The sequence below is a fragment of the Bubalus bubalis genome, chromosome 18 (genome assembly GCF_019923935.1).
Source record: "Bubalus bubalis isolate 160015118507 breed Murrah chromosome 18, NDDB_SH_1, whole genome shotgun sequence".
In the NCBI taxonomy this organism is placed as follows: domain Eukaryota; kingdom Metazoa; phylum Chordata; class Mammalia; order Artiodactyla; family Bovidae; genus Bubalus; species Bubalus bubalis.
The window spans coordinates 34,637,071-34,655,122 of record NC_059174.1 but is presented as its reverse complement, the minus strand read 5'-3'; the positions used below and the strand labels follow the sequence as shown (position 1 = coordinate 34,655,122).

Here is an 18,052-nt window from a genome sequence, read left to right as displayed (position 1 = left end):
AGTTTACTTCACTTATTCACTGAAGACTACCTGTACTGTGCCTCTTGGTGCCCAGCCTCCAACTTGGGAAGGGGTGGTCAGGTGAAAGAGACCCTGATTCTGGGGTGCTTTCCATCCCCCCAGGTGTCTTGCCACATGGTATCCAGTGTGGAAATTAAGGTTTGGGAGTTGAGGAATACAGGTGAGCTATGACCCATGACCTGACACAGAAGGCCCAAGACTGCTGGTCATGGTTTGTAGCTCACTCATTTATCCCCACCCTCAATACTTTAACCTCTAAGCCAGATGCCATGTGGCAAAGCTTAGGGAAAGTGAGAGTCCTGGAGTGTTATCCCTCAGGCCTGGCCCAGGCTCCATGCCTCCCTGTCACCCGCACTCTTCCACTGACTTACATCATTGAACCTAACTTCTGCTATGAGATTCCCTGAGGGGGCAATTGCCTCTCTCCCAGGGCCTGAGTACTGATCAGGCTCAGTCTGGTGTCTTACTGTTTCTCCTGCGTGCGTCCTGTCAGCCCCTAGAGCAGGGTGTGTGAGGAGTCCGTGATGCAGGACAGGACCAGCGTGGATGCTACTTCCTGCCACTTCCTGCCTGGCCCAGGCCTCTTGACTCAGCTGGATGTGGGTATGGAGTGGGTCAACTCTGCTTCTGACCCAGGTTGCTTGGTCTTGTTTCTGTGAGCTTCAGGGAATGAGACTTCATGCTGAGAGCTGCCCGGCTCACAGCCCCAGATGAGGCCTGATCCTCTGAGCCCATCCACAGGCCCTAGGTCTCAGCACCGTGAGTATTTCCATAGCTTGGACTCTTAAGTACTGTGGAGCTGGCCAGATGCCCCTCCAGGATCCAGCCTGACTTGGCTTAAATTTTACTGGGAACAGCAGCCCCTGGGGGTCTTAAAACTGCTTTTCTGTAGTTGAAGTGAGCTCCAATTTTTCTATGGGTCCTTCTTCTAGAGGACAATGCATGTAGAACAGAAGCCAAGCACTAAGGGCAGAGAGGATTGCTCAGGTGGTGTGGACCAGTGGACCCAGGAGCCTGATAGGACACAGGCCAGCTTTTGGGAAGCTCCCTGCCACAGCTGGCCTTTTCCTGGGCTGCCTGGCACCTGGCCACACCGGACCTCTATCCCTCTTCTCATTCAACACCCAGGCAGACTTACATCTTTGAGAAAGTGCAAAGAAGTTCTTGCCAAGAAGCCCCAGGTCCACTCCAGCCTGCGGGCTCTGTAACTGAGGTGGTGAGCCTGGAAAAGAAAGAGCCTGCTCAGGGTCAAAGTACAGGCAGCAGCAGAGGTGTGGCCCCTGCCTCCCAGGGTGAGGCAGGCTGGCTAAGTCTCAGGGGAGGGCAACAGGGGAAGCCACCCTCCAAGCCCTGTGTCTCCTGGGACATGCCAGTTCTGGTGAGCCCTGGGTGGGGATGTCCTGGTGAGGGGCTGTCCAGGTGGATCTCCACTCAGTCAGCGGAGAGCTTCTTGGAACTTGCCCTGGGTGCAGCCGTAACCAGTTCTGCCCCTCCCTTTGGCACGTGGGACCGTCGCCCGCCTGGCACCCTCCTGACTATCGGATGGGTTGACTTCCTCATGGGTTGTGAGTGATGCTTTCATTCTCCCAGCCACAGGGACAGGGTGTTCCTGAGAGCATGAGGGTAATTAAATGTGCTCTGCCAGCACCTGCCACCTGTCTTGGAGCAGGGAGAAGGGTGGTGAACCCGAGTCAGACATCCTGCTGCCTCCTAGACCAGGGAGTGACACTCCTGCTTATCAGATCCCCGTATCTGATATGCAGGTGGGTGGTGTCACCAACCCCAGCGTCAGCTGGGCCCTGGCTACAGCTCAGTCCCATCCCCCCTCTGGGAATGCCGCACCTCACTGAAAGGCCTCCAAGGGTGAGACAAAATGCTAGTCTAGGGACCTGGGAAGGAGAACTCGCTGTCCTTTTCCTGCAGGGTCTTTGCCTCATGCCAGCTGAAACCCAGTAACTTGCATGTGACCGTGCCAGCAGTAGTCTCCAGGTTCTTCCCAAGACTGCTGGCATGCTGGCCCAGGGGCTTCCCATGGAGCAAGAGCTGTCCTTGGCTGCACCAGCTCCTGAGGGCAGCAGGGCAGTAGCTCACCATATTGTTGGGGGTGCAGACCTGGGTCCTAGCCTCTGTCCAGGTGCCTGGGGCTGGGCTGCCCAAAGCTCTGTGTGATCCTGCTCATAGATGAGGTGGGACATGGGCTTAGGCACCGGAGTCCCAGCTTTTGAGCCCACTCTGTTCGTCCTTCCCCAGGAGAGAGCAGAGTGTGGCCTGTGTGCGTGCATGCCCGCGTTACCCAAGGACCCCTGGGGAGAGGACACACCAGAGCCCCCAGGAAAGGTCAGGGTCGTGGGAAGGAAGGGCAGGGGTACTCTGTGGAATGCCAGGGGGGACAGCTTGAGCAATGGCCCAGAGTCAGAACACAGACCACCTGATTGGGGCCAGGCCCATCAGCTGGGGAGCCCTGGGTGAGAACCTTCACCAGGAGAGAGGGAGAGAGACTGCTGTGCAGGGCTTGGTTTTCTCTGGGCAACACCATTTCTGGGCCACCATTTCTGTGGCTACCCTGGGAAGCTGGCACTGCAGGACCTTTCACCAGGTGACAGCCAGGAGCCTGGGTCCAGAGATTCTACCAGCTGCTCAGGGTCAAGCTGTGGGGCAAGATTTAAACTCAGGTCACTGTGGCCCGAAAGCCTAGGGTGTCTCCCCATCGTCCCACTAAGGTACCTAAGGAACTATGTCCTGAGACCAGTGACCTGGCGAAGTGGGGCTGTAGTTGTCTATGGACCTTTTCCTGGGCCAGCAAGAGGTCATGGGCACCTCAGTTTGGGATGGGAGCAATGCCAAGGCTCTGGATAGGGAATGCCAGTTGACATCTGAGGGAGGAAGGGGAAAAGTTGGCCTTTGATAGGAAGAGTTGGAAAGCAGGGCTGGTCACTTACATGAGGTTGGCAGGGAACCTGTGATGGGCCCTGGCAGAGCCTGGGGGTGAGAGGATGCTTAGTCTGTGCTGCAGGTAAACCCAGGGTTAATGGTTTGTGTGCTGTGGCTCCCACACTAGGAGTTCCAGATGTGGTACTCTGACCCTGCACAGCCAGCCAGCCAGTGCATACATCTGCTTTGGAGCTGATGCGAAGAGAGGTTCCCCCCTCTCTCCCCACACCCAGAGCCTGGAGAGGAGACCCAAACACAGTCCATTTGCTGAGGGGGAGTTATAGTTCTTTTGAGCCACCAACCTGGCCATCTGTCCACATCTGTCCCTCTGTCTGAGTTTTGCTGCTTTGAGCTCCTGGAAGTTGCAGCATTAGTGAGCTCATAGGGCCAAACGAGCACTGGAGGAAGAGCCCAGAGCCAGTTCCTTCAAAATAGCCACTTCACCTGGGCCCAGGGAAGTGGTGGAACAGGCTCCAGGGCTCCGCCGCTCTCGCAGGGAGTGGCAGGATGGGCACACTGGGCTCTAGGGAGTGTATTTGTACATCTGGTTTCACTCAGCGGGCCTCAATTCCTGAAAACCCCTGAGCTCCCCAGGAGAGCATCGTTGAGTGACCTCTGGAAAAGCAGAAGTGAAGTCTGGGAACACACTGTCCTCTCATACTCAGCCGTGGCCAGCTGGCCAGCAGGGCCCCTTCACGGGCCATGAGGCCATGGGTGAGTCGAGAGTCGGGGGCTGCCCCGCCTTGCGGACTGTGCCAGGGCCGCCTCTGTGCCTGCTGAGCCCCTGGGGCAGCCTGAGACCAACCACTGGCCTGGGCCAAGACCCTCCCTTCCTGCCTCTCTCAGGCCCGTGGGGAGAAGCTGCAGAGATTAGGGACTGGAGACACCATGTACTGCCCACGCCTGGAAGCCCTGGTGAGGCCAAAAAATGACTTTCAGGGCTGGCAGGATCTAGGAAAGATTTCAGGAAGCGGGTGGGAGGCAGGGCTGCCCAGCTGCCACCTCTCAAGGCCTGGCTGGAGCTGGCTGCCAAGCCCATACTTGGTCCTTCAGAGAGAAGAGAGCATTGGACAGGCTAGGGGTCCCCATGCTCTTCTGCTAATCAGGGTGAGAGTGGTAATCAGAGGTGCTAGCTGGGGCCAGGGCTCTGCTCTGAGGGGTCCTGGCCTGGAGGACCTGGGTTGGAATAGGCAGGAAGTGGAGGGACAGGTGGCGGCTGTGGGCCCTCCAGGACTCTGCAGGGCCCTGGGAGGAACCGCCACACCAGGTGGGTGTTGGGCTACAGCCCGCCCGGGTGCCTTCTGAGCGCTTGGCTGATCCTGCTGGAGTAAGGACAGTGGTCTTTGACACAGGCAACCTCAGGGAGGATAGGAGCCCTGTGGAGGAGGGAGGGCAGGCCTCTCAACTCAGCATGCTGGGGGTGTGCCCTCCCAGCCCAGCCTCTCCCTCTGGGCCTGAGGAAGCGGCCCTGTTTCCCGGACTTCAGGGCTTCCCTCGGGTACCCTATGCACTTCCCGGGAGCACTTCCTTGGAGCGGAGCTCACAGACGGGTCACCCTCACTGGAGAACAGCACTGGAGGCGGAGGCAGTGCTGGGCCGGAGCTGTGGGGCCTCACCAGCTAGGGGAGGAGGTCAGACTCGGGGGCCACGGGGCCTGCTAGCAGAGGTGACAGCGACACGTTGGAGTTGGAAGACTGTCCTCGGGTGATGGTGTGGAGAGTGGGCTTGGGAACAGGGAGCGAAGGTGTGGAACAGGAGGCCAGCAAGAGAGCCCTGCGGCAGTGAGGAGGCCTCGGTGGCCCCAGGAGGCAGAGTTGGAAGAACAATCACAGAACATTGGGACAGCAACACCGGGAAGCAGAGGAGGTCTGGGGGGTCTTGGGTGGGTTTGAGGGGTCCTGAGGAGCAAGTCCCAGACCCTCAGGGGAGACTGGAGGCACTGGGAAACCGAGCTGATCAGCCTTCTCAGGAGGGCTTCAAGTCAGACTTCAGAGAGAACTTCCTGACAGCAGCAGCAGCAGCATCTTCTTGGACATGAGAACTCAGCCTCTGAGGAAGTCTTTTGCTGTGAGAGATCCCAAGCTGGCCAGACATTCCTGGTTCTGGGCCACGGATGGGAGGATTTGGGGTAGACAGCTGGGCTTGTGGGTAGACCAGAGTGGTCCCCCGAGTCTGTGCTAACCAGAACACTGCTCCAGCCTCAGCCCAGGCATGTCTGGGGCTCTCAGGGCCTGTCACCTCTCAGGGGCTGTGGAGCTCAGGGCACAGAGCAGAGTTAGCCCCGGCCTTCCCAGAGCCCCTGGCGTCCTTGTCTGCCCTCGGGGGCCAGGCCAGGGCTGGGTGGCTGAGTCTCCCATGGAGCTCTTAACAAGTTCCAGGCCTCTCCTCCTGTGCTCTGATCCCACCCCCGGTCACACCTCCTCCACATCCCTCAGAGAAAGCAGAAAGCTGGAGGGCTGAAGGGGATGGTTTCTAATGGGCTTGTCTCAGCCCTGAGGACTAAGTAAAGGGCTTGGGGCTGCCAGCCACTAGGCCTGGGTGCCAGCTTTCTCCAGCAGGGTCAGAGCTGTTTCAAGAGCCCTGTGTGGTCCAAGCCGAAAGATCAGCTAGCCTGCCAGCCTCCAAGTCGGCGCCTTGGCTGGTGGGCTGTCCCCTCACCCTGGGTCACAGGGAAAAGTGGGGCTTGGCCAGGGGAAGTGGTCTGGAGTGGCCCTTTGACAGCGTCACTGGGGGCTTTTAAACATGAGTTTCCTGGTAAGGAAGATTCCTCAGGCCTTGGGCAGCAGTCTCAGTAGAATCTCCCGGGTTTGCTCTCATCTGACAAAAGCCAGCAGAAACCACCCGGCCGTCTACTTTCCAGCAGCCAAGTCCCTAGATGCAGTGTCAGCAGAACGCAGCAGCCAAGGCACAAGGATGTTTGCTTTAACGACCATGGGAAGCCCCAGGGGCGGGGGACGTGCAGAGGAGAACCCATCCGTCAGCTTGGCCCTCTTACATGTACTGTCTTCTCTGGGAACGACCAGCACCACAGGTGATGACAGAGGGGTTGTCCTTGAGTCCTGCCAGTGCAGGGCCTCTGTCAGGTGGGCAGTGAGTGTCCAGGTGGCCTCCGAGGTTCTGCAGGGGCGTGCCCTGGCTCCTCTCATCTCTCTGTCACCTGCCAGCTCTTCTGGAACAAGAGTCTGCCTGAGTGACTGGGTCCATATCCGAAAGGCCCATCGTGGGCCACTTCCCAATGGGAAGTGAAGTTGCTCAGTCGTGTGTGACTTTTTGTGATTCCATGGACTGTAGCTTACCAGGCTGCTCCGTCCATGGAATTTTCCAGGCAAGAGTACTGGAGTGGGTTGCAGAAGGGTCAAAAATGTAAGGGTTGGGGGCTCCCAGCTCTTCTGGAATGAAGGTCTGCCTGAGCAGCTAGGTCCATATCCGAAAGGCCCATCTGGGCCAAGGGCCATGGTAGAAGGGTAAAAAATGTAAGGGTTGGGGGAGGAATGGAGACTGGAGTTGAGGGTGGAGAGAACCCAGCAGGCCTGATCCCAGTCCCCTGCCCCACTATACTTGACTGTGGGATTCTGGACACCTGTCATGTTCCCTTTGATTGCCTTTTTCCGAAACAGCAAAATAAATGGGCATGGCTGGGAGATCCAGCACACCGGTCGCTGCTGGCCTGGGGCTGAGTACTCAGCAGGGCCCCATCCGTTTCCAGGTAGGGTCTTGTTTCCCACTGTGGGTTGGGGTACTGCCTCCCACCTGATCAGTGCCAGTCATTAAATGGAGTTGGTGGGAGCTGGAGAGGAGAGGGTGCTTGGTGGGGGAGCTGTGGAGTGGGCCTGCCGAGGCAGAGCAGCCCCGCAGAGGTGAGGCTGGAGCAGAGAGGTTTCAGGCTACTAGAGACCTTGCGCGGCTCTTGTGGAGGGGCAGCGCAGCACGTGGGGAAGCCTTCCAGCAGCAGGGATGCCAGGGGCAGGGTGGGTGTGGGTGGGAGGCCTAGTCCCTGGGTGCTGTGGAGGGTAGGAATCAGGAGACTGGGCTGGGGTCCAGCACCCAAACTCACTGTCCCAGAGAACAGTGCCCTGTGCATCTGGTCTGACTTCCAAGTCCTGGCTGGGACCTGGAGAGGCAGGAGGCTCACTGCCCGAGAAGGACTTTGCTGGCTGTGGTGGCTGGATGGATAAACATGGATAAATGGACAGGTTTGAGCCGCCAGCTGCCGTGCCAGACTGTCTGACCCAGAACACCATATGCCAGACTGGGCTTCTAGCCGCTGTCCACGCTGTGGCTTCCCCAAGTGGGGATTGGAACACCTGCTGTGTTTGGGCCAGAAATCCCTGCCCGCTAGTTTTTTCAAGTATCACAGTATTTACTGATAGATAAAAGTATATAAAAGCAGGGCATGTGACATATGACTTGATAAGTAGAGTTCATTTCAGAGGGACCAGTTCATACTCACAATTTGTTTCACAACAACCAAAACCACTTTGCGAGCATTAACAGGCTCTTAAAACCAACCAGTTTTGTGCAAGTAAACCATGTTTCTTTAAAAAAAAAAGTTCTGCACTTATCCAGAGCCAGTCATATTGAAATCTAGCATATAAAACCTATTACTAGAGATAGAAATACAGGCTTTTGCTAATACAGTGAAACTCCTCCATTAAGAGTTTTTCTGTAGCAGTCAGATGGTTAATGCTCAACAAGTTGAGTGTTACTGAGCGAAGCATCCTCTCACCCGTGCCTTTTTCAGGCATAGGTGGGCCTTGGCCAGACTAGTGAGGAGCAGGAAGAGTGGAGCCAAGGCAGATGGCCTGGGGTGAGGACGGAGGGGTGTGGGGTCCTTGGGGCAGAGCAGGGACTGGTGGCTTCTCCCTGCCCTGACTTGTCTGCATTTCTGTCCCTCTTCTGGGTGGCATGGGAAAAAGGTGTGAATAGTAGAGCAGTGGTAAAAGCAGCAGAGGAAGGCTCCCTGCCGGCCTCACGAGGTTAAAGTTCACTGCGCACCCAGGAACTGCAAAGGAACACGAGTGCTGCGTGCCACTCGGGCCACCGAGAGACGCAGGTGTCGAGTTCACCACAGTGGCGAGCACCGCTCCCTCCTTCCCCCCACCCCTCCACATCTCCCTCGGAGGCATTCTTCCATCTCTTCTCTGATACACCTGACTGCGGGCCAGGAGCATTCTTCTCCTGATGAGGTGCAGGAGGAGGGGCACCGAGGGGTCCCCTCAGTCTGTGGAGTGATGATGTGCCCCACTTGCCCCTCCTCTCTCAGCGTCCCAGGATAGCACGGCCCTGTAGGCCCCCGGACCCATGGCTGGGGCACTTGTGGAAGTGTTCCCACTTGTGGCCCTTCCTCTCATCCCTCTGGGCAGCCTCCTCAGCGGACAGAAGGCATGCAGAAGCCAGCCTCTGCTGCCGAGCCTTAATCCACACTCCCCTGCACGTGCCCACATAGCCACTGTCCTTGGTGCTGCCATGGCCACCGCAGTGTCCTGCATCTGCGAGTTCAGGAGCAAACCCTCCTGCTGTCTTCACCAGTGCTCTTCCCAGTCTTCCGTTTGTTCCATAGTAATTTACTGAACAGGAAAATGCACCAGAATAGCCTTGGTTCTTGCCTCTAGGATACTGCAGTGACCCAGACTCCCTGCGATCGTGGTTTGTGTGCCCCATGCCAGATGGGATGTGATAACAAAGAAAAGTGGCCCAAGTGAAGGAATAGAGTGGTAGGGCTGCAGGACTGGCTTCTGGAGAGGGGCATTGGAGGAGAGCTCATCACTTTCTAGCAGGGGGACAGGGAGAGACCCTGAGGTCAGGGTGTGCAGATGCGGTGGGGGGTTCTGCCTGGTGTTGTAAGAGCACTCTGGCTGTGGGATGGAGAAGAGACTGAGGTGTGGGAGGCACGAGCAGAAGCTGGGAGACTAGTTGTTGCCACAATCCCCCGGGACTCACCTGTCTGCTTCCCCAGGGCCCTTCTGCTCTGTCTTCTCACCTCTGTGCCTGTTCCCTCACCTCTGTTCAGAAGAGCTCAGGAGAGCCTGTGGGCTTGGCTACCTGCCTCCAGCTGCTCTCGGGCACGGCCAGTCTGTCTTCCCAGCTCGCCTCCTGCTCACACCCCTCATTTGCCCTCTAGGCCACTCCTTGCTCATGCCATCCTGCAGCTGTTTCCTTTGCATTTTCCTGTCTGCGTTTTACCTGGCCCAGCCTGGAGCGCTCCCTCATCCTCTGCCCTGCCTTGGTTCCCTCTCGACTTTACCTGCGGCATGGGACATGTCCTTAATTTCATATGCATCATTTCTGCCACAGGGTATGTTGGCTTGCTTCTCTGGGACTTTGGAGGGTAGGGCCCGTGTCTCATTCTTCACTAAATTAGGTCCCCTGGAGCCCACCAGGCAGGAGAGCCTCAAAGGCTGCAGGTTGTGAATGGCATCTTGGGTTGGGGTTTCCCAGGCCTTCTTGTCGTTTGGAGAAACAATGCTTCCACTTGTGCTTGGACTCTGGGCCCCATTGTACTGGCTCGGGGCCCAAGGGTCTGGAGCATCTCAGGGCCTTGGCCTGACTGCCCTGGAGTAGGCTCTGAGCCAACAGGGAGGCGGAGGTGGGGATGGGAGCTCAGGGTAGCAGCAGGACACAACGGCAGGGGAGGGGCTGGGGCCCAGAGTTGGGGTGGGGACGAGGACTTAGGATCCTGGGGAGGCTCAGCATGGCCAGCTCTCACCCTCCACCCTTGGGTTTCAGACCTGAAGCTGCACCTGCAGAGCACGGACTATGGCAACTTCTTGGCCAATGAGGCTTCGCCGCTGACAGTGTCCGTCATTGATGACCGGCTCAAGGAGAAGATGGTGGTGGAGTTCCGTCACATGAGGAACCATGCGTATGAGCCGCTCGCCAGCTTCCTGGACTTCATTACGTGAGCATCCTCTATAGTGCCTTTCCTCCTCTGCCTGCAGGGTCCTCCCAGGTTGAGTGGCCAGTCTGGTCGTCCAACAGCCCTGGGCCCAGGCCATCACCTATAAAATGGGTCACCAGCCACTTCCTGCTGTCTGGGAGTCAGGTGGCACAAGTGTCCCATGTGGTTGTGCTGGGTGAAGCTGCTTTCCCTGCACCCCTGGTGTCATGGAGATGAGGGGTGACAGGAGGCCTTTTTCTCATTCACCTTGAACATTCACAGGTCCCACCTCCCACCCCCCAGGATGGGGTCAGGGAACGGGCAGAGCTCTGAAGAGTCAGGTTTTGAGGAGGGACTGTTAAGGCCCTGTGACCCTGTCTGGGCTGTGGCTCCTCTGTTGTCTCTGCCCATGGCCCTGGGTCTCAGGGAGCAGGGGGCAGGGTGGGGAGGGTGCTGAGCACCTGGCCGCCTTTCTGAGTTCTGGCCCAGGCCCCTGTCCTGATGTCTCCTGGCTGCCAAGATTTCCTGTGCTCTAACCCTTGGGTGCAGGCCTACATCCATGAAACTCCTGGAGAAGCTGACAGGAAAGTTCCCTGGGTCCTCCAGGCTGGGGAGGCACGTGGATGAGGCAGCCTCTGCTTGCCAGGCACGCCTGTGGAAACAGGGAGATAGAGAGGCCCCTCTGCCAGGACGGCCCAGGAGCCAGGGCCTGGTGGACAAAGAGATGGCCCGTGCCAGGTGGTTGCCCAGTGCAGGTGGTGGACAGAGGCGTGGGTGGCTGGCATCCAGAAGCGCACTCCTCGTCATTGGAGTGTACGCTTGTGTTGTGGGAAGCCTTTCAGGTACTCTTTTGTGTACTGTCTAGCTTTAACCATTCCCTGATGGTGGTGCCCCCAGACCCGTGAATCTGCACATCTGCCACACCTACACATGCAGGAACAGGGCTGGAAGCCTGCTGCCCACCCCCAGCCAGGAGCAGCCGTTTACTCGAGATTGTTCAAGTAGGGGCTATAGCCGAAAGGGCCCTGTCCTGGGGTAGGGGTCACAGCCTGGGACACCCGAAGGGCTCAGACTCTCTCCTGGCCTCCGGCCTCCTTCCGGGGGGCCGCCCTGCTGTCCCGGCTGGGTCTGTGATCACACTGCCCTTGCCTCTGTCAGTGTACAGCCAACATGGTCCTACTGGGCAGGAGGCCAGAGAAGGGGTGGATCTCATGCTGCTGCGTTGGGGCTTATACTGCAGTGCCTGTCTGTCTGTCAGTCAACCCCTAGCCTGGGCCTGTGTGGCATTCACCCCAAGGCCAGGGCCGAAGGACATACCAGGAAGCAGTGCGTTTATTACCAGAGCCCAGCCTTCGCCTTGTTTGCACAGGGCTCCCTCAGCTTCCTGGTGAAGTTCTGGCCTTGCCAGCTAGGCCGGCCAGAGGAGGCTGACCTCCTGCCAGCGGTCGGAGGGCAGATGTCATCCATCTTGCTGCCGGCTTGGCCTCCTGCCTGTGCCGCCTGGCCTGTCTTGGTGCCCTCAGAGACTTGATCTCAGCCTGCCAGGCCATGAAACTGGAGACGACTCTGAGCGTGACTGAGGCCTCACGGCTGCCAGCTCTTTGCTGGAGGTTGGCTGCAGGCACCAAGCGTGCTTAAAGTGGCCAAGCGCTGTCCTGGGGCGGACCGTCACTTCCCCACCCCTTCCATCCATAGGTGATTGTGGCTCACAGTGTCCCATCCCCTCACTCCTGCTCTCTCCCAGGAAGGACTCAGCAGCCACGTGTCAGCCCCTCTGAGCCTGTGGCTGCTCGCTCCATGACCTCGTCATCTTAGTGACCCACTCCTCTGGTCTCCATTTCAGCCACCCCCGCGATGGCTGCCCAAGACCATGTCACCACCTGGAACTGCTCCACCCCTGAAACCGCTGAGTCAGGCACCCCCTCTCTACCCACGGCCTTCAGGCCCTCCAGCCCACTCTCAGTCCCTTGTGGGACATGGGTTCCGGACTCAGCAGGGTCTGGACCTTGCTTCCTTCCCCGCCACCCCTTCTGTCTTGGTTGTCCTCGCTCCCCAGCTGAGGTTCCCTGATCCATCATTCGAGTGCTCTTCTGCCAACATCCGCAGCTCTCTTGGCTGCCCAGCTCATGGTCCCGCCCGGCTGGCAGCTCCCCAGCCCTGGAGGAAGCCCAGCAGCCTCCAGCCTGCAGGCACCCGCCCCCACCTCCGCTGCCGGGAGCGGAGCTGGGGAAGCCAGTGTTGGTGGATTTTCCCTGCTGCCAGACAGGCACGCTCACCAGTTCAGCTGGCCTGGCCTGTCCCTGCCCAGCTGGCTGCTTGCTCTCCCCACTCAGCACCCTGTAGCTCCCCAAGCTTCCCTCAAGGTGGGGCGACCACCTCCCCATCTTAAACACCATCTATCTCCTGCCTCCAACCTTCTCTCTGGGTAGACGGCCTACCTCTTCACTTCCAAATTCTTCCCAACAGTATCTAAAACAAGCTCAGATCTCTCACACCATTAAAAGCCCATCTCGTGTAGCCTAAATTTTTTACATTCACTCTCTGTTCTCTCACCTCCTCCATCCTGAGCCTCCAGCCTGCTTCCAGCCATCCTATCATTACACCACAAGGCCCTGGCTAAGATCACCGCTGACCTTCATGTGGCCAAGGTCTCCAGGCTTAATTAGGAGCCACATACACCTTACCTCCTTCCAGCAGTCTTCCTCCTCTCGCGGTCTCTCTTTGATCTAATTTCTGCCTCCCTGGCTGCTCCTCCACCTCCTCTTCCTCTTCCTTTCCACCTTCTTAACCTCCTCCACCCTGAGTCACCCCAGGAGTAAGGAGTGTTGCAGAAAGGAGTGAAGCCTTCGATAGAGAAGCCTTCCCCTGTCCAGGGGACCTTCCCCCACCCTGGGGACTCACCACTGGCTTCCTTGAGGAGATGGCTGTTTGGCTGAGGCGAAGGGCATTTGAAAGAAGAATTGGGGGAAGGCTGAGGGAACCATACACATCCCGAGCTTCTAGAGCCTGAATCCCCTGGCTCTGTTACCTTCTGGGAAAGAGATACCCTAGACATGTCCAGAAAAGGGAGCATCAGCTAGATACCCCATCATGGGTGTAGAGGCTTGCAGGAGCAACGCCACTCCTGTCCACAGACAAAGCCAGCCCAGCTAGGGCGGAGGTTGGGACCTGCACAGGTTAATCTTCGCTCCAGCTTTCAGAGTCTCTTAGTTGCCTTTGGAGCTGCCCCAGGATGGTGGGCAGGCTCCTGCAGGTGAGTTCCTTGTCACTTAGGATGTTCAGGCAGAAGCTGGGCAAGGCTTCCTCTGTCCTCCCATGAGGAGAGACAGTATCCAGTGCTTTTGTAGACCCCATCCAGCCTTCAGCCAGCACACATGACCAGTGTGAGCTCTGGGCCAGTGCCAGGAGGGAGGGAGATATATGGGTGCAATGGGATGGGTGCCCATGGTGGTGCAGATAGCTTCTGGGGATGCTTGTGGGCAGTTTCCACAGATGGAACCGGGGTCACAGGAGGCTTTCTCATTGAGAGAACTCCAGGGGTAGATGGGGTTCGAGAGGCCATTCAGAGAGTGGGTGGCCAGAGTGGGGGCAGCTGCCTCATGTTCAGTGGAAAGGGCCCGAGTGAGAGACATCCCACTGAAGTATGCCATCACCAGTCGTGTGGTTTTGAGATGATTCAGCTCAATTTCATGGTGAAAACATGTGATACTGCACCAACAGCTCCTTCCAGGCCCAGCCATTCACTTGCATGTCTGACATGGGACAGAGCCTCTATAGGGCTTCTTAGCTTTGGAGGGGACCTTAATCTGGGCCATCTGATGATGGCTTCCCAGAGGAGAGTAGGCCCCAGAAGGGGAGCTAGGAGAGGGGCTTGTGGGAGGAGTGAGTTTGGTCTCTGGGGAGTTGCAGGTGGCCTCAAAGTTCTCTGATCTTAGATAACTGAGCCTCCCTGGAGGGGACCATCCCCAGTGGGTAGCACCTGCCTACAGTCCAGGGCACCCACTGGCAGAGCCTAGGTGACCCGCACCATCTTGGGGAGGAGAGGCCTCATATTCTGGTGTGCCAGGGGCTTCAGTGTCACCAGTCAGGTGTGGGCAGCTGGAAAGAAGTTTTGTCTCAGAACTGTGACCTCAAATGCCCAGTGTGCCTGTCAGCACACGTGCCACTCTCCCCAGGTCACATTGCTCAAGCCTTGGGCTCTGCTGGGTCACAGCAGGCATCAGGTATCCTTAGGCTTCCCATTTCTGGCCCCCCAGCCTTCACTGTCCACAGCTACCACCTCTGAGTTGACGGCAGAGTCTCTGTAGGCTGGGGTGCTGGACTAGGCCTCACTCCTGCCCTGAGCAACAGCTAGTGATGACACTGTTCTTCTGGGCCTGATGGAGAGGGTGCAAGTGCTCTGTGATGCCCAGAAGGCTCAGGTTGAGTGGGAGGACCCAAATGGACCTCGGGAGAGGGCAGGATTTTAATAAGGTGAGGGTCAGGGTCTCACCAGCTCTGCTGGGGGCTGTATTTCAGTCATCCTGATTGCAGAGGGGAAACTGAGGCCTGACAGGTAAGGCCTGTCTTCTTTCCAAGCCTGAAGCCATAGCTTGATATCTCTTCACTTTCCACTGGGGCAGGGCTTGATAGGACCCAGATGTGATTGAGCACAAGTATGATTACTAGCAGCCTCCGTTCGGAGCTGTAGATGGGCCAATTGGCTGAGCTGGCTGGGGTGCATAGTCGTCGTGGCCTCCTCACCAGCCTCAGACCTGGCCCCCAGGGCCAAGGTGATGAGACCGTGGGAGTAAGCCATCATGCTCCAGCAGGTGGCGCCAGAGGGCACAGCAGAGGGACAGGGCTTGGCTGGGGGCTCCGAAGACTTCTTGGAGGAAGTGGCTTTCTGAACTCCATCCCAAGACTTCTGTCAGCCCAAGCTGACTCTTTGAAGGCACAGGGTGAAGGAAGGCCTCTGGGCAGAAGAATACAGACTGCCCCACTCCTACCCCAAGAAGGCCTCTTTGGCCTGGCGGGCAGACGCCTGTCCACTCCCCAGCTGTCTTTCTCTGGAGGGAGACGCTGACCAGCTGGAACCTCACTCACTCCTATTAAGGCCAAGTAAGGGGAGGGCTGGGGGAGTGACTTTCTGAGGGCAGGGAGGCAGCTGCTGAAGCCAGACTACGACAAGGAGGAGGATTTCCCTGCCTGCTGAAAGCCTTCACCTTGGGGGAAGAGCAGACAGCTGGGCCAGCAGCATCTCTGCCTTGCCCTGCCTCCTTTCATCCCAGAAAAGGAGATCCTGGCTCTCAGGGGAGAGAAGCAGGGGCTGCTGCCATAGCAACTTTGTCATTGACCTGGGGGAGGGAGCTGCTGGTCCTGGAGCAGGGTCGTCCAAGGCTGGCCTAACCTAGATAGAAGGGGGGCCTTGGAAGGAAGTAGGGGGCTTTACTTGGCTTAGCATTTCCCTTGGTGCCCAGCCAGGACTTCTAGCAGGAGTCTGCGGGCAGCCGGAGGTGGGCTATCACCAGCCCCCACATCTGCTGTCGGTGAATCATAGCTGGCCTGTTCCACATCACTGGAGGGACGGCCGCAAAGCCAGACAGTGGGAGCCTTCCCACAAGGCTCACCTCCAAGCCAGGTCAGGAGGGCCCTGATGCCAGTCTCATGCTTAACATACATGAATACCCTGTGGTACAAGGAGTGGGGAGGTTTAGAGAAAGGAAACTGACTTGTGGAGAGTCCTCTAAGAAGACACGGTAAGATGGGGAGTGTAGAGTCAGGGCATGCAGACCTGGACATGGGTGGAGGTATGTAGACACTGGCCAAGGGACATCGTGCTCATCTGCTTCGTGGGGTGACAGGACCTGGGGCCTGCAGTCTCTGCACCTTACATCCTCTGACAGTGGGGCTGCTGATGCTGGTGGTGAGGGATTGGTTGGATAGTACAGCTCGAAGAGGTACGGTGTTCCCCGCCTGCCTGTCCAAAACCTGGTGAGAGCATGAAAGAGCGTCTTCAGGTTTGGCATGGGGTTTCTGTGGCTCTCTTAGGGAACATCAGTGGGGGATGGGTCACAAGTGGAATGTTGTGGGTCTTGGGGTGCATGCGAGGCAGCAGGGGCAGGATAGCTGTGCTGTGCACGGTAGGGGATGATGTGGGCTTGGACTGGAGACCACAGCACAGAACCCTAGCGGGTTCTCTTCGAAGTCCCTCCATGCTGCCAGCTGGGTCAGGTCAGGGACAAAAGGCTGGCCGTTTGGGCCTCGTGGCCGCGAATAGCCTCTGTCTGCCGCCCTCGGTTTGAGGAGGCAGGCCTGTCTCTTCTCAGCACACATCTGCAGCTGACCCAGCCGGGTTGGGGCGGAGAGAGGGCAGCTGCCTGGCCCAAAGCCCAGGAGAGCAGAGGTCATAGCAGGGCGCTGGGCTGGGTGGGAGCTGGGGGAGTGTGTAGCAAGCAGGGGGGTGGGGGTCAGGTCGGGACAGGAACTGTGGTTTTCTCCTCCTGCCGCCTTCCTGGCAGGCCCTGTGGGAGCTCCCCCAGTAGCCAGCCCTGAGCTGAGGCCTAGGCCACCACCTTCCTGCTTTTCTTCCCTTGGAGTTGGGGGCACTTCCTACCTTGGACAGTCTCAACACTGGGTGCCCAAGGTACTGTCACAGGACAGCTGGTGGCCCACCTGACAGCTAGGTAGGGTCTGTGCTCAGTGTTCAGGGCAGCAGCCTCTAGGCCAGCTCCCACCCTTCAGTGGGAGCCTCTCTCTGGCCTTGGAGCAGTCCCCCCTCATGCCCCGAGCTCATCACTGGTGACAAGCCGTAGGAGTGTTGTGGCTCCTGCAGCCCGACTGGGGCCCTCTGTCCCTCTTCACCCCATTCCTCACGCAGGTGACTACATAGAGCTCTGGGCCACGGCCCCTTTGTGGCCTTGTCTTAACGGGCAGAGGCAGAGCCCCTTGCCAAGTCTGAAACGGGAGGCCCCAGCTCTCCAGCCCCATCTGCTGCCCGTGTGCTGTCCAGAGCCGGCCTTCTGGGCCGGAGGGCACTGACCTGAGCCCCAGCTCCTTCCAGGTCTCTGGGTCCCTTCCAGGCCATCCTGGGTGGATGACTCGCACTGGCCTCAAGCCCTAAAGGAGGAAGCAGCGCCCTGTTCTCGCAGTGGGCTGCATAGGACAGCTGTCTACCAGTCCATCTCGGCCTGACCTGCGGCCTTACTCTAGAGGGGGCCTCCCACTGTGTCTGATTTTCCCTAGACACACCTCTTCCTACCCAACTCCTCAACCTTCCCCTCCTCTGGCCATCTCCCCCCGCCGCCCCACCCCCATCTCCCCACAGCAGCCAGAGTGACTGTGCTGCTCTTGCTTGTATCCTGCTCATGACCCCTCACGCTCCAGATGAAGTCAGGACCCTCAGCCAGGCCGATGGGACCCGCCTCCAGGCTCCAGGCGCTGGCAGCACCGCCCTGGTTCCCCTCCCTCTGCCAGCCCTGACAGAGTTCAGTTCCTCGAATGCGTCTGCCACTCAGCAAATGCCTCCAGGTCTTTGCACACACTGTTCCCTCTTCCTAGAACATGCTTTCATCTCTCAGTTCTTTCATCCCCCAAGCTGGCCTCTGTGTCCCACCTCCGTGCACCCATGCTTCCCACGTCCTGCCAAAACCCTGGTTAAGGCCCTGGGGGGAGTTAGTGACCTGCTTCCCCGTCACTTGCTCACTCACAGGGCATGAAGTACCCCCCTCACAACCCTCAGGGGGGGCCATGTCTGTCCTGTGCTTCTGGTGCTGAAGGAGGGAGCACCCTTGGACAGGGAGAGGAGCCTGAGGCGGTGCTTGCAGTTGAGGGGTTGACAGCCTGCACCAAGTGGGGGATGGGGCACGGCATTGTGTCCAGACTTCAAGGGCGCCGTGCTGTTGTGTGCCTCCCACAGTTACAGCTACATGATCGACAACGTAATCCTGCTCATCACGGGCACGCTGCACCAGCGCTCTATCGCCGAGCTTGTGCCTAAGTGCCACCCGCTTGGCAGTTTCGAGCAGATGGAGGCCGTGAACATCGCACAGACACCCGCCGAGCTCTACAATGCTATTCTGGTGGACACGCCCCTGGGTGAGCGGCCCTGGCGGAGGAGGGAGAGGCGAGCAGTGGCATCAATGTCAGTGCCTCTGGGTGGGGTTTTTTGGACCCCTGGGGGCAGCCCAGAGCCCGAAGGTGAGGCCCACCCATGGCTGCTTACCTTTTTCTTCCAGTCTGATT

At 58.3% G+C, this 18,052-nt stretch overlaps 1 protein-coding gene across 2 annotated transcripts in view; it reads left to right on the top strand.

The window, feature by feature from the left end:
• Nucleotides 1–18,052, top strand: part of ATP6V0D1 (ATPase H+ transporting V0 subunit d1) — a 39,207-nt gene that overhangs the window by 15,339 nt on the left and 5,816 nt on the right. The window contains exons 2-4 of one of the 2 annotated variants that reach the window (XM_044932054.2): nucleotides 9,074–9,247; nucleotides 9,679–9,850; nucleotides 17,727–17,905. In XM_044932054.2, the coding sequence (XP_044787989.1) occupies nucleotides 9,074–9,247; nucleotides 9,679–9,850; nucleotides 17,727–17,905 (525 nt within the window). The remainder of the gene's footprint in view (nucleotides 1–9,073; nucleotides 9,248–9,678; nucleotides 9,851–17,726; nucleotides 17,906–18,052) is intronic. The other variant, XM_006072037.4, reaches the window with a different exon arrangement.